This window comes from Nelusetta ayraudi, unplaced genomic scaffold (genome assembly GCF_046127955.1).
Source record: "Nelusetta ayraudi isolate G7.1 ecotype Tasmania unplaced genomic scaffold, CSIRO-AGI_Nayr_v1 ptg000182l, whole genome shotgun sequence".
In the NCBI taxonomy this organism is placed as follows: domain Eukaryota; kingdom Metazoa; phylum Chordata; class Actinopteri; order Tetraodontiformes; family Monacanthidae; genus Nelusetta; species Nelusetta ayraudi.
Genome location: NW_027466231.1, coordinates 419049 through 435255, shown reverse-complemented (window position 1 = coordinate 435255; position 16207 = coordinate 419049). Strand labels below are relative to the sequence as shown.

The window sequence follows — 16207 nt, the reverse complement described above, 5'->3', positions numbered from 1 at the left end:
GGGTCCCTGGAGAGTCCACGCAGTGGAGACACTGCCATGTTTTCAGAATGAGATGATCAAGTTCAATTGCCTTTCTCTCTCCCTCCCTCTCTGTGTCTCTCTATCTATCTATCTGTGTGTGTGTGTGTGTGTGTGTGTGTGCGTCAACCCTTCTGCTGCTTCCTCTCTGGGAGTCTCTCGTTGTGGTTATTGTGGGTGTTATGTTTCCATCTAAGGCTGCAGTGAAGAGGAAGAGCATCAAGTAAATGGATGTTTTCTTTCTCTCATCGAGAGGCGGAGCGTGAACAACACTGGGGAGGATCCACGTGTGTGTGTGTGTGTGTGTGTGTGTGTGTGTGTGTGTGTGTGTGTGTGTGTGTGTGTGTGTGTGTGTGTGTGTGTGTGTGTGTGTGTGTGTGTGTAGGCTCATTTCAATAGTGTGTTTAAATGTGCTGATGTGTCAGCAGGGGTTAGCGCCTGCAGCCGTCTCTCTGTGATCTGGTGGATGGATGGATGGATGATCTGGAAGATCGGCTGTATGGGCAGAATCGCCGTCGCTTTTGCTCCGATCCAAGCGTGAAGAAATTAAAGAGCATATAACTATAAAATACTGTCAAATTCTGGATGAATGCATGTGGATGTATATGGCAGGCAGTGATTTTACAAGGAGGCACTGTACAGTTTAATTGGCACAGGAAGAAAAGATGATAACTGGGTTCTGGTACAGCTCGGCTACAAACAGGACGGCCGTCACTAAAAGACGAGAGGTGTTTTGACTGAGAGGTAGATTCCAAAAGAAATGTGTTTGGAAATATGCTTCAACTGGGGTTTAGTTGATTTCCTGTGTGTGTGTGTGTGTGTGTGTGTGTGTGTGTGTGTGTGTGTGTGTGTGTGTGTGTGTGTGTGTGCTGTTGGTAACAGACAGCGATGGGAGCCATTAAAAGTGACAATTAGCTCGCTGGCAGGATTGGCGGTCGGTTGCAAACCTCCACTGACTGAGTATTACCTCTTCTCTTAGAGGGACAGCGGGGGGGGGGGGGTTCATGAAGGCAATGAGAGAAGCCACTTCCATCTGCCTGTGCACTCACTCAGCAGCCCCTGGGAGTCTCCACGTCGTGAGCAAAGGCCTTAATTCCACGATGTGCAGAGCGATAAAGGGAGGAAGCACAGGCTGGGGAGAAGAGCGAGGTGATCAAAGACAGAGAATCATCACGTCTCTCGTTGCTTCTTGGAGTAGAGAACCTGGAGGAGGTTGGCACCGAGGAGGACACCTGGGTGGCGGTGGTGGAACACACTGCTGGATGGAAGGAAGACTGAGGAGGTTTTAATTTCCCAGCATACTGAGGTGCACCTGGAGAATGCTGGAGTTCTGTGTGCCTGATGATGACGGTGACTGCATCACTAATGAACATGGCCCATCTACACACACACACACACACACACACGACTTGCACTCTCATTAACCACCAGGCTTGGTGACATGTTTGAGTCACATTAGTCAACAGAAGACAAAACACTGACACTCACAGTTGTGGGAAGTGTGTGAATCTGTACCCACAGCTACAGTCACACTTGTCACAAGGCTGTCGGTGACTGTACGGGAAAAACCATGGCTGGAGTCGCTGAAGCAGGTGGAGGCGTTGCATTTACAAAAAAATTTGAAAATCCCCCCCCCCCAAAAAAAACCTCCGACATCTAGAAAATGAATGAAGGATCTTCCAGTACGAGCAGAGTTCCTCTGCCGTTCTCACAGCAGAACATTCAGTTTGACCACAACCACCCCCCCCTACAGCGCCACTCATTGAGAGGCTACACAACCACACATGCTGCGCTCCACTATCAGCACACCTGTGCAGACGGCTACTTCCTGTTAGCCGTACCAGGCTAACAGGCCCCACTGCAGAGCAGCTCTGGTTCGGACCCAGTGGCTGTGGAGGGGAGACAGCAGTCAACAAACAGCTACAGGATGAGTATTGGTGAATAAATAAGCTAAAGATATGACTGTGTGTAGGAGGGGGGGGGTTAAATATTCCGCTTCGATTAACTGTGATGCCTGCACTCACCACAATGACAGAGGGGAATGTATGTGAATGTGTGGTACCAGTGTTCCTCAGTGACGGGCCTGCGTCACAAACTATTGAATCATTCATTCATTCATTCATTCATTCATTCAAATTTTCTAATTTTCACTTTTAAGTGAAGGATCCAAGCCAGTCGATCGCTCCATCGTGTTTATTGACGACTGAGCACCAACTGAGCACCAGGGGGCGACAGTGGCCAGGAAAAAGGAAGAAGGAGGAGAAATAGTCAGAGAGTCGCTGGCTGAACAACCACATACACACAAAGTCATTAAATACACATAGATATAAATATGTATTTAGATAAATAAATAATTCATTCAAAGATAGAACGATGCTTCTAAGTATATAGATATAGATATATAGATAGTACATAAATACATGTTGTGACATAATTACACCCAAATTGAATTATTAAATACAAATAGACTTGAATAATATCGAATACTGGGCTGTTTCCATACTGGAAGTGTTGAAGAACTTGGCAGAGACAGAACCGGGCAGGGACGTCTGACCTGACTGAACCCTGCCCCCTGCTGGATCAGGCCGTACATTCCACCCAGCCACATGGATATTAAAATCGCCTATGATAACAACACATTCTGTCTGCAGAAAATTCATGTAGAACTCTGAACACACACTATGAGAAACAGCATGGGCTCCTTTCCATGGAGTTGATATATACATGTATATATATATATATATATATATATATATATATATATATATATATATATATATATATATATATATATATATATATATATTACACACACACATATACACCCTCCAGGCATTTTATCCATCCAGCACCAACTGCAGTGCTCTGTTGTCGTGCTGCGGATCTCTGTTGTTGCTCTGTGGATCTAAAATTGTGAAGGCAGAAAGGTGAGGTTCCAAAAAATAATTGGTTGCATCTCTCCCTCCGTAGCACCGAGCCCACACAGACACATTTCCTGTCTGGGAGAGCAGACATTTCTCCTGGACCTGGATCAAGTTGATCCTCGGTCTTCAGATTGGCTCAGGACTTTGTTGACATGCACTGGAAGCCTGTTTCCCAGCCTGCATACACATGGAGGGCTCCCTCCTCCTCCTCCTCCTCCTCCTAGTCTTCCTCCTCCACTGCTGCTTCCTCCTCCTCTTCCTCCTCCTCCTCCTAGTCCTCCTCCTCCACTGCTGCTTCCTCCTCCTCCTCCTCCTCCTCTTCCTCCTCCTCCTCCTCCTCCTCCTCCTAGTCCTCCTCCTCCACTGCTGCTTCCTCCTCCTCCTCCTCCTCCTCACAAGAGGAAGGAAACCCCCTGGTCAGTTTCATAGAGGAAGCAGTCAGTCAGACGGTGATGGTGGGAAATGTTGGGTGAAAACCATGATGAATATTTTCTAAATGACTCGCAGATGGAGAAGTTGAAGCAGGTAAACTGCTTCCTGGTATCTTCAAGACCTTCTCACCTCTCTTCTGAAAAAGATTTGCATGTGTTCAGCCGTCAAGGTGGAGCAAAAACAACTGACGGTGGTGCTGAACTGGGCTTCCCCACCCTGGTAGCAGAGGAGTCCAACCCATGGTGGACATGGTGACCACACCGTGGGTGGAGCAGGAGGGCAGACTGGCAGAGAGCTGTGAAGAGTGCTTCAACTGTTGGTTGGGTGGAGTCTTCAAATCTGGTCTGTGTGGGGAAAGGGTGGAGCTGAAGGTTTGGTCACCTGTGGTCCTGAACCTGATGGTTCCCACTGTGTTCCCCCTCCTGAACCTTCTGCCAGAAACAGTCCTCCTTGGTCTGTGGTGGCTCCTGGTATCTTCACAGCTTCTTGTTGTCTTGGTGGATTCAGGTCAGTTGTCTCATTTTCCCCTTTGAGGACCAACCTTGGTTTAGTTCAGGTCTCTGTTGCATCAACCTGACATTGTCTTCATGTGGTCTCCTGCCCCCTGGTGGCCTCCATCCGCCCTGTCATCACACTGTTTTTTTTTCTCCCGTCAATAAATGATTGAAATGACTGAATTGAATTGGGTGCCATTCTCCAATCCAAACAGCTCAGCGACCCACTTTGGGGTCACCACCCAGCAGTTGAGAAACGTTGCTGTAGGAGACACTGCGGCTGCTTAGAGAGAGTGAGAGATTCTCTTGTCATCAAATGTGTTTATCCAACAAAAACAAACTTACTGGCACTTCATCATGAAACAGACAGACTCACACGGGAGTTTGTAACACCCCTCCACCCCCACCCCCACTCCCCCGCTTCCCCTCCCCTTCCCTCCCCTTCCAGTTGTACCTGCGTGTGTCATTGTGTTTGTTTCATTCTTTGCGTGGTTGCACAGGCGAGTCAGCAGAGCAGCAAGTCAGAGTCCAGAGGTGCAGGCGAGAGGAGGAGGAGGAGAAGAAGAAGAAGTGAAGGAGAGGAAATAAGAGGAAAGAGTGAAGGGCAAGAGAGTGAGGGAGTGAGAGAGAGAGAGAGCAGAGTGTGGTAGTAGTAGTAGTAGTAGTAGCAGTAGTAGTAGTAGTAGTAGTAGTCCAGGACACTGCAGCAGTGGTGCTGCACTGCTTCCAGCGGGGGACTGGCCATGCTGAGCAGGAGGAGGAGGAGCGTCTCCTTCGGAGGATTTGGATGGTAGGTCGCTGCTCCACCACCGGGGGTCCCGCAGGCTGCCGTACACCAGAGAACCACGTTAACCATGTGATTTCACTGATCTCTAATGTTGCGTTGGGGAGAATGAGTTGTTGCTTCAGTGTGGCTTCAGAGAGCTGATAGGTGTGTTTGCACCCCTGTTTGCAGCGGACTGCTGAAACTTTCAGTGTGTTAACAATTTATGCTGTTGGTCGCTTCATTGAAGTCCAGCTGGAAATGACTGCTGCACATCCAGTGCGGCTTCCAATACATTTCCATGGAGGCAGTGACATCATCGGTCTTTGATGATGTCACTTCTATGTGGATGCTGGATACTGAACGCCTCTCTCAGCCTGATGGTGGCGCTGGTTCAGTGATGTTTGGAAGCAGCTGATGGTGATGATGGACGGATGTGGAGGAGGCTGGAAGGAGGAGAGTCAGAGTGTAGAACTAGAATAAACTAGACTGCAGCACTGGGCCGTGTGTGTGTGGGTGTGTGTGTGTGTGTGTGTGTGTGTGTGTGGGCCTGGGCGGAGAGTGTTTGTGAGTTCATGGTGTGGGAGTGCAGAGTGCTGGGACAGTGCTGGGTGTGGCTCTCACCCTGTTTTCTAATGAGGAAGGATGGGTGGGGTGACACATCTCTCACACTTTGACCTGCACACGTGTGTGTGTGTGTGTGTGTGTGTGTGTGTGTGTGTGTGTGTGTGTGTGTGTGTGTGTGCGTGGTTAGGGTTTGTGGTTGTGCGTCCCTCTGTGTGTGTTCACACAATGTGAGAGTGTCTTTGTGCTGCCAGCAGAGGATCCACCAACCGGCTGCTTTGTTGCAGTCGCTGCTGTCGTTGTGTTGCTGTTGTCTCGTGACGGGTCTGTGGATGCAACTCGTACCAGTCGGCGGTCTTTTGCACTACTGGTACTACAAAGTACTGCTGGTATTGAAGGTCCAGTGTGTAAAATTTGGCTTTTGATTTTTATTTATTTTTATTTTTCTATTGTTAAAAAAAACAACTCATATTCTGCCCATGAATACATGGATCAAAGTGTCTAATCGCAGTACAATAAAAGCCATTTGCAGTTTGATGAGTCAGTTTTCTCTGTTTTATTTTGACGACACTATCGTGAATCTTTTATTTTGACAACACTATCGAGCTCTTTTTCTTTTCAATCTTGATGATTATGTGCAACGCCTCCTCCTTCATCATCATCAGTCCAAATCTGAAGTGCTTGAAGCTCTTCACAGATGTTCAGACTGTCAATGATCTCCACTCACACTCAGACGTGCATGTCCTCTAATGCTAACTAGCGCCTGTGACAGAGGAACTCTTCAAGCAAAGACTCATTAGCAGCAAATGCATGTGGAAGTTTTTCATTTTCACCTTTTTCAAAAGTCATCAGCAGCGTCTTAATCTTGTTCTCTCTCTGCTGTTCCAGGATTGACAAGTCCAGTTTGTCAGCACTGAGAGCTCGGTGAGTCGCTTTACAGTTACACACACACTTACACACACACACACACACACACACACACACACTGTGTCATTCAGCCCTCTGGAGAGGAGCTGAATATGAATGAGGACTTTATGAGTGTATTTGGAGCTGGCTTGTGTGTGTGTGTGTGTGTGTGTGTGTGTGTGTGTGTGTGTGTGTGTGTGTTGTCTGATGGTCTTGTTAGATCACAGGTGAGCATAATTTACAGTGAGCAGTGAGCTGAAACGTTGTGGCCACAGATGTAGATGAACATCATGTCCCACAGTGACCACAGGATATTAGCCCTCATACATACACACATATATCTATAGGTAAATAGATATGTGTGTGTGTGTGTGTGTGTGTGTGTGTGTGTGTGTGTGTATGTGTATTGACTGAGGGAGAGAGAGAGAGAGAGGGAGAAGCAGTCCTGGTGCTGATGGTCTAATCAAACTCAAATCACATCAGCTGCAGTTTATTTGTTTTTTAGCCAATGAAAGCATGAAGGAGGTGAAGGAGTGAGAAGCCAGCAGACCAGCAGCAGGGTGAGGACCATGAGTCCAGACTGCAGCACAGCTCCACACTTGCTTCCACTGGTCACAGTGTTGCTGTCTCCTTCATCTACTGTCCCTCCCCCTCCTCCTCCTTCTCCTCCTCCTCCTCCTGATGGCCATGGTTACTGACCACACACGAAACTCATTTACACAACACCTCATTAATACCAGCATATTTAAACAAGTGTGTGTGTGTGTGTGTGTGTGTGTGTGTGTGTGTGTGTGTGTGTGTGTGTGTGTGTGCAAAGCAGTGCATGTGTTAGCAGGGTTTTGTCTTGAAGTGATGTGTGGAGGATGAATGGGTTTCCTGAGTGGCCAAACAGAGATGAAAGACAAGCAGCAGCAGCAGTAGGAAGCAGCTGGAGGAAGCAGTAGTTCAGTCACACAACCGGGTCAGACCACAGAACCGGGTCAGACTGGGAACGATGCCTCGCAAACTCTGGTGAGTCTCTGACTGCTGCTGCTGCTGCAGCAGCTCCTCGTGGCTTTTCACACTCTTGGTGTTGTGGAAATGTGATGATATGAGACGGTACAGACGACTGTCAGTGTTGGACGTCCCTGACGGCAGAGCAGAACGACTGACATTCACTGTCAGTTCAGAGTGAGGTATGAAACATGGTGCCCCGTGTGAGGCGAGTGTTTCTCCAGGATATTGGAGACTGCAGTCATAAAGCCTGTCAACACTGGCTGCTCAGATACAGAGCAGCTGTCTTCTGTTTGACGCTGCTGCTGCTGCTGCTGATTGGCTGAATGAGTCTGTTTCCAACAGTGTTGTAAGTGGACGTCGGCTTGTCTTGGCTAAATATTGAAACTGCTGATTTGTCCAGGAACCAGCTCTGTAGCTTCAATGCATAAATGATGAGAGAAAAAAAGAGAAAAAAGTTCTTCATCGAGCTCCTCAGAAACTGATGCACCATCTGGCCGAGCGTCTGGCTGCTTCCTCGGCTCTGCTGCTTCTCATGTGAGTTAGTGCGGGTCTGTGAGTCAGTGAGTCAGTGAGTCGTGGGTCTGTCGGTCTGTGAGTCTGCAAATCTTTGAGTCTGTGAGTCAGTGAGTCGGTGGGTCTGTCGGTCTGTGAGTCTGCAAATCTTTAAGTCTTTGGGTCTGTGAGTCAGTGAGTCGGTGGGTCTGTAGGTCTGTGAGTCTGCAAATCTTTGAGTCTTTGGGTCTGTGAGTCAGTGAGTCTGTGCGCCGCTGCTAATTAGACACTTGTCGTGCATTATTTTCTTCTTCCAACTCCTCCTCTTCCTCCTCCGTTTTGTTCATTTCTTTTTTCCATTGACGTTAAAGCAACATGTTTTCGTTGAGGTGACTCACCAAAGAACTCCATCCATCTGCTGCTGCTCCGCTACTACAACCCACCGTGTCCCACCAAGCGTTTTCCCACCTCTGGTCTCATATCTCTGATCTGAGGTTTTTGGTGAGGAAAGAAAGAACAGTGTGAAGAGAATGTTGCCCTGAAATAACGGAGAACATCACCACCGAGATGTTTTTACGGGCCCAGGTGCAAATGTAATCTGTCCAGCAGCAGCATCATGGGGGAAAAAGTGAGATGAGCCGCTGCTATTTCTGGACTCTGGCATTTACTCTGCTCCTGTGGTGCGACGGAGTGTCTGACTGGTCGGGACGAGAGAGCAAACAGCAGATGTAAAGGTTGACCGGCACCTGATCTGCTGTCAGCTGATGATCTGCTGTCAGCTGAGGGACCATCCAAGCTGGTTGGTCCCCTGGAGGCCACGTGGTGCCAAATACAGGGGGGTCCGGAGGGGTCCGACCCCCCCCCCCGATCAACCCATGAGACCCCCAAAAGCCTCAAAGCAAAAATATTAAGGGCTTCCTATATTTATTTTTTTTCAAAAAGCTAATCTATATAAACAGGAAGTGGTTTCCACCTGGCAGGAGAAGGAATCAAATCTGATGTTAGAAGCTCTGATGACAAGAAGCTACAAGGTTGAATCCATAAAATATTGTCAGGCTTTAATAGGCCTCCTGCACGTTAAGGACATTTAGATTATTGGTATTTCACACACTGATCTTAACGTTGTTGTGTTTGATGGGCCGGATGTTGGGATGAAGGTCCCCCGCGGGCTGAAACAGAACTTAATGTGCTGCAGAATTCAATTCTATTCATCAAAACTGAATATTCAGCAGTAAACCAGGATTAGCGGAGGATGACTCGAGTCATTTGCAAATCTCTCCACTGGTTGTAAGTATTACTGTGAACCATCGAGGCAAAGGCCACCTCATGCTTGACACGATGGTTTCAAATGAATATTTGGCGGGGGGAGCAAATGAAACTAAAATAAAACAGGTAGAGAAACCAAGGCGGCAGTGTTTGGTTTGGGAAGTGGGTGGACCCCACCCAACCCATCAGCACCCACAACACCCACCCCACCCATCACCAGCAGCCCTGACAGGATGTCACACTTCCTCCCCCAGACCTCTCCACTACACTCTATGGTGTGAGAAGGAAATCATCTGTTCCTGTGACTCAGACGATGCGGCCAAACATCTTCACACCCAGTTGACTTTTGCTCGCGCTGAAGCTGAGGACTTTGCTTCTGTGCACACCGGCTACTGGCGCGCCGCCGCCACACGGTGGCGAGAGCAGCTCCTCTCTGTCTTCGAGCTTGGTCTGCCGACAGTTGCAGTAAAATAAAATGACCACCAGAGGGAGCGCTTTCGCTGTTTTTCAACGCGGATGTAGCGAACGGCCACCTGTTGGTAAATCAGCGGCGGCAGCTCCACGGTTAGAACGGTGAATAACATCTGAACGCGTCTGTTCACCAAACTGAATGGACGATGTGGGAGACAATGTGGGAACATTATTCATCCACCAGTTTTCTATCTGTGTTATTTTCATCTACATTGCAGAGAGGCCAAAAGCAGCTGTTGTACTTAAACAAAGAGAGAAAAAGCAGCAGAATCTCTGGAATTCACTGGATTAGAGGAGGAAAGTGGAGAAACTGGGGGATAAAAAAAATAAAATAAAATCATGCTGGTTAACTGTTAAAGCTCCCACAGAGGGCTCGTCTCACTGGAGGGCAACAGTTATTATGCTAATAAAAAATAAATAAAAACAATTGGTGGGCTACAGTAGGTTGTAAAATGTGCCAGAATGGGGGTAGCGGAGCAGCAGCAGATGGATGAGCCACTTCATAGGAGCAAGCAGTCTGTCATGGGATATTATGGAGAAAACACTACAAACATGGAGGAGATGCAGCTTCCTGATGACTGACTGGCTGACTGGTAATATAATTTCTTCAAGTTTGAGAGGCCGGATTGAAGAGCGTAAGGGCCACATATGGGCCCCGGGCCCTAGTTTGCCCCCCCACCGCTCCCTCCCTGCACAGCAGTGGTTGAGATGTCGGCTGAGGAACAGCAGCAGCGACTTAAAGCCGCTGGTCTGACTACGTGACAGCAGCCCGGTTCTCTGCCGCCGTGTGTGTCAGCTGACTGTGAGGGAGGCCCAGCTGTTGCCATGGCAGCAGGAAGTGATAGTGGCGATGAGGAGGGGACGCGCCTGTGCTTCGTCACCATGGTGACGAGGCCTCGCTGGTCTCACTGCCAGTCAGTCAGCGCAGCCGACTGAGATCGTCTCCAATATCTCTGCCTGTGTGAACCAGGACCCTTTAAATGACTGCCTCTCCACTGCTGCTGGTTGGAGTCCGAGGACCATCACCAGGCTCCTCCTCATCATCATCACCAAGTCGCCAACCACATTTATTCCACGCAAAGAACACTAGACACAGGGCTAGACACACTTTCTATCATGACCAGTCAATAAATGATTGAAATGATTGGATTGAATTGTGTCCTGTGCGACGGTAAACAGTGAGGTGAGGTGTCTCCACCTAGAGGACACTAGTGGACGTCGTGGAGGGGCTACCTAAAACACCGGTAGCGCTACTTATCTACTTCCTTTTTGCTGACGCGACTGCCAGTCCGCATCCGGTCGAGTTTTTATTGACTGTGTCCTGGTGTGTTCCAGTGAGCGGTAGCGCCACCTAGCTGTCAGTCCACACAGAAGACTGTGCCCTCTGCTTCGCTTTGCCATCGTTGGTTTCCTGGGTCGTGATTGGCTAAAATGGTCTTCACGGTAAGTAGTGACATCGCCCTCTACTGCTTTGGCATGAACATTGCATCGCTTGAGGGGGATTTTGCTGTTTTAAGGCTCTTCAAGGTTCTTCAAGGCTCTTCGAGGTAGCGCTATTGTCAATCCTACAGTATATGTAAAACACACAGAGCACTGAAATGTTGTTTTAATCGGACCGGTGTTGTTTCTGTCACCAGCGGCTCAAAAGCAGCCGTGGTGGTTGGTTGGTTGTGGACGAGGCCTCACTTTCTGTCCAGCACAGTGAAAGCAGGGGGTCGGAGTTTGTGAGGGTGACACCTCACCACAAAATACTGCCACGTCTGGGCGTCCTCCATTCAATAATGATGAAGGGATCTCGGCCGTCTGACCTCCAGGAAGGAAGTGACGTGTGTGTGTGTGTGTGTGTGTGTGTGTGTGTGTGTGTGTGTGTGTGGAAGCCAGGGTGAGTGATGTAATGCTGAGGAGGCGAGGTGGCGGAGGTGCAGAGATGATGATGATGTAACCGAGGCTTCACAGACAAGAGATTCAAAGCCGACTCTCGGCACCTCGGCCTCCTGTGAAGACCAAACTTCTTCTCGGTGACCAAAATACTCTGGCAGCCGCCGCCGCTGCCGCCGCTGGGAACAGCTGCTGCTGTTTGCTCTCACAGCGCTGCAGTTTACCCAGTCATAAAAAGTCCCGAGCTGAGCTGCTGCTGCAGCTTGGCTGTGAACAGCTGATTAACTTTGTAAAACACAACGATCGAATGTCCGTCAATCGTCATTCAGTCATAAAAGTGAAATCCTTTCCCTTCTCTTCGCCGTGTTGCGCTGTGTTCCAGATTGAAGACCGGTCCTGCAGTTTCACATGATACCAATGATAATGTTGACCCCAGGGATGGACGCCAGTGATGTCTATGGCTCCTTTGAAGCAGGAGCTGCTGAGACGGTTGTGCTGGGCTGTGCTGGGGAATTGGACCTCGGCAGGTGTTCTGCTCCGTTTGCCCTCTGGTCTCTCAAAACCGCCTCTTTGTCGTGCGACGCACCAGTTGTGTTACTCCAGCGTGACCCTGACAACCACCTGCCTCTTTGCTTTTGACAAATATTTACATTGTCTGGTGCTTGGTCTCACACACACACACACACACACACACACACACACACACTCAGAGACACAGAGTAGCTGATAAGCACACCATCTGGTCCAAGTGCTGGTCCCATAAAACTGTTTAGAGTCACTCAGAAGACCTGTGTATGTGTGTGTGTGTGTGTGTGTGTGTGTCAGCAATGTCTCTTCACCTATCCTCATACTTAAGTGGAAGTGATTCTGTTGTACACTGCAGGACCACGAGTGTTTTACGAGACACTGCAGCTGTTTACAGACCGTTTCTGCAGTTAGTTACTTAGTTAGTTACTTAGTTACTTAGTTGGTTGGAGATACTAGAGAGTTCCTTTTTAAAGACTGACAACATGGAAGGTTGAATATTTGGGAAAATGAGTGTGGGATAGGTGCAGTGGAAGGACGGCCAATGAGAAGCTCCTCTGCAATGAACCTTGAACACCAACACCAACTTCTCCACCAACATTGTCTTAAAGGTCCCAGTGTGTAAATACCGGGAGATTTCGAAAAAGAAACAGCGACATCCAGCGGTTACATTTTAGATCGCCGCACTCTTTCACTCTCGCTCCCTCTCCTGAGCGTGCCGGTGAACTACGGTAGCCCTGGGCAGTAGACAAAAGTGAAGGTCGACAAAAAAAAAAAAGTCAAATAAAACCAATGTGCAGCTCGCTTCAGCCCTAAATACCAAACGCTCTGCTGTCAGGCAGCTGGATTGTCCACACCAGGCTTCCGTAGAAATATGCTGGTGCAAGATGGCAGCTCACTGAGAGCACTGGGACCCTGACTGGTCTGTGGAGGTTCTCATACATACATGAAAACTGTTCTAAGGGGAGGAAAACCACATGAATGATATTGTACTGTTATTATGCACTTATTAATGTATTTATGTGCAGTATGTTAAGTTTTTACCAATATAAAAATCATAAATTAAGACAAATTTTACACACTGGACCTTGAAGAACTTTTCATTTCTCCATGTCCAGATGTTTGGGGTTTCCGCATGTTTTGTGCTGCTGTGCGCACACGCAGGTTGTCAGGACAGTGTGTGAACGCGGCCCCGTCCTCCTCCCGACGGTTCTTTTAAAACACACTAGTTTCATCCAGTGAAACGATTGATGGAGCAGCTTTGAGACATGAGGGCTGAGCTGAGCTGGGCGTGGCCTAGACCGCTCGGCAGCATCTGTTGTTGCTTCTGGCTTCAGCGGACGGAGAGATGGCCTTTGTGGATAGATCATAGCAATTTAACCCCCTAGTCAGTGGGAATCACATTAGATTGCTATATATATCCCAGCAGATGAGCGTCTGCAGAGAGGCACGCTTCGCTCAGCTCGGATGGCAGGTGCTCGTGAAAAATACTGTCATTTGCTCTGGGGGGGGGGGGGCAGAGGCTAGAGCGCAGTGTTATGTGTACTTTACTACTGTCTTGAGTCTTTGTCCACTGTCTGTTATTCTGCTCCCAGCTTGTTTTTGTGCGTTTGTGGCTGAGGGAGGGAGGGAGGGAGGGAAGGAAGGAAGGAAGGAAGGAAGGAAGGAAGGAAGGAAGGAAGGAAGGAGGCTTCTGAAATTAAACCAAACTTTGTGTCGCACTTTCCCTCCCAAAGAATGTAACACAAAGTGCTTTAAAGGTCCAGTGTTTAATATTTGGCTCAATCTATGACTTTTATATTGTTGAATCTTAACATACTGCTCATAAATACATTAATAAAAGTGTCGATACTGGCAGTACAATGAAAGTCGTGTTGTTTTCCTGCGAACCTCCACAGACCAGTCAGGGTCCCAGTGCTCCCAGTGAGCTGCCATCTTGCACCAGCATATTTCTAAGGAAGCCTGGTGTGGACAATCCAGCTGCCTGACAGCAGAGAGTCTGGTATTTAGGCTGAACGCTAGGGGGCGCCCTCAAATAAACCCACCAAGAAAAAGAAGAAGAAGAAGGAGCAGCTATCGAGGTTTGGGTGCACAGGGCCACCGTAGTTCACCGGCAAGCTCACACTAGAACCTTAAAAGAAGAATGCGAGATAGACAGATAATGGATAGATGGATGGATGGATAGATGATAGATGATAGATGGATGGATGGATGGATGGATAGATGGATAGATAGATTGATAGATAGATAGATGGTGCACTGCCTTCATTTGCCAGTGGTGCAGACCAGCAGCAGGGCAGCCGTGGGAGGAATCACACCTGCGCACACTAACAGCACTCAATGCTGGAAGCTGATTGGCTCTGACTGTGTGGTGAAAACAGCCCAAGCCATGAATGGTGCAGACCGGTCTAGGTGGCCTATTGCTGTGTTGGCAGATGGACAGTCATTTAGCCTGGTGTTGCTGTTCACACTTCACACTTCCTCTGCTTCCTACGTCTCTTCTTGGACAGTTTGACTGGAGAAGAAGCCGTTGGTTCTCCTCACTTTCTGCTTCTAGAAAGAATTCATGAAGATCTTGGTTCTTCCTTTTTTACTCTAGAAATATTTTATTTTGTGTATTATTTCTTTTTAATTATATGCAAAATAAATATATATATATATATATTTTAAACTATACCATTGCTGTAATGATGCAAATTTCCACCAATGTGGATTAATAAAGACTTCTATTCTATTCTATTCTATTCTATCGAAATGAGCAGAGGACGAATGAAGAATGTGATAAAGAGAACAAAGCACTGACATTAGTGTCATCGTGAGACGACAGCAGCGAGCAGAGCTGTAGCCAAGACCTTTCACTGCTTTGACACCATAATTAGCACCAACAAGAGAAACTCACATCACCACTGGGCATCATAGTCGCTCTTTATATTCATCTCTTTTTATAAAGTGATCCAACATTTGATTTTTGATTTTTTCCCCCCTTCATTTTCTTACATCGTAAACCGTGTAAGAAAATTTGGCCGAAGAAGAAGAAGAAGAAGAAGAAGGTGGAGCATGTTTCCAGGTTTGCTGGCAACCTCAGGAGAGGGAGGGAGAGTGAAAGATGCTGCAGTCTAAAATGTAGCCACTTAATGTCGCTGTTTCCTCTTCAGAATATCCACATATTCCCCACTGGACCTTAAAAGAAGAAGCATTTATTCATTCATTCATTCATTCATTTTCCACACCCACTTCTTCCTGAGCTCAGGGTCACGGGGGTCTGCTGGACAAACGTCGTCTCCAGTGATTCCAGGACATTCCGTGTCCTGGAATCAAAGTGTGTGAGTGTCTGTGTGGGGAGCCAGGAGGTGAAGCTGCTGCTGCTGCTGCTGGACCCACTCGTCTTCCTCTGATGTGTGGGGACGAGCTGCAGCCTCCTCTGACCTTGAAGGGGAGAAGTGCTGGATGACTGGATGGATGGGTGGATGGATGGATGGATGGATGGATGGAAACATCATTTTCCTCCTCCGCCACCTCCCTCCATTTCCTCTGGCTCAGATATTATTTAAAGGCTGACAGCCGGTGCACGGCCTCCAGTCTCTGTGTTGGACTCTCCAGTCCAGTGTTTTGGTGAGCAGAGGAGGAAACAATCTATCATGGGATATATATATATATACATATATACATATATCATATACATATATTATATATATATAATATGTGGAAAACATGTTGCGTTTATTTCTTGTGTTCAGCTCTTTATTGAAATGACTGTGAAAACACTGCAAACATGGAGGAAGTACAGCTGTTTGATGACTGACTGACTGCTAATATCAATTCTTCAAGTTTGGCCATCACTTCCTGACTCAGCTAACGGTGTCCTGACATCACTTCCTGCCTCAGCTAACGGTGTCCTGACATCACTTCCTGACTCAGCTAACGGTGTCCTGACATCACTTCCTGTCTCGGCTAACGGTGTCCTGACATCACTTCCTGACTCAGCTAACGGTGTCCTGACATCACTTCCTGTCTCGGCTAACGGTGTCCTGACATCACTTCCTGCCTCAGCTAACGGTGTCCTGACATCACTTCCTGTCCGGTCTGCTGGTTTCCACCCAGGTCTCCTTGTCTCGTCTGGTCCGACGTTGCAGCCAGAACTTTTGTCCTATTTGAATCAGATTCTATTTCATACTTGTGATGATTCGCATTGGTCGGATTCTAAAGCTTAACGGACCACGTATGGTCCCCCGGGCTGTAGTTGACCCTCGGCTGTCTCAAAAAGGACCCCGCTGAGAAGTTGATGAGTGGTGCAAACCAGCGGTGACGATGATTGACCTGCGATATCCTGACATGATCATGGATGAAATGGGCCTCTGAATGTTCTGAGGGGGTCGAGGGGTACGGGGTGAGGGGTGACCCCATGCCCCCCCACTGCCGGCTGCTGGTTGCAAAGGTGGGGGCTGGGAGGGGGTGACTGCAGACTGATGAGGGGGAAA

General features: G+C 48.1%; 2 protein-coding genes across 6 annotated transcripts in view; both read left to right on the top strand.

The window, feature by feature from the left end:
- gap43 (growth associated protein 43) overlaps positions 1–16207 on the top strand; it is a 252280-nt gene that overhangs the window by 212109 nt on the left and 23964 nt on the right. The window lies entirely within an intron of this gene.
- Positions 3738–16207, top strand: part of LOC142881123 (rap1 GTPase-activating protein 2-like) — a 38940-nt gene continuing 26470 nt past the window's right edge. For 2 of the 5 annotated variants that reach the window (XM_076015204.1, XM_076015201.1), the window contains exons 1-2: positions 4342–4658; positions 6084–6119. In XM_076015204.1, coding sequence (XP_075871319.1) covers positions 4612–4658; positions 6084–6119 — 83 coding nt within the window. In that variant the 5' untranslated portion in view covers positions 4342–4611. Of the gene's footprint in view, positions 3882–4341; positions 4659–6083; positions 6120–6918; positions 7113–16207 lie in introns of those variants that run through there. The other 3 variants (XM_076015206.1, XM_076015205.1, XM_076015209.1) reach the window with 2 other exon arrangements.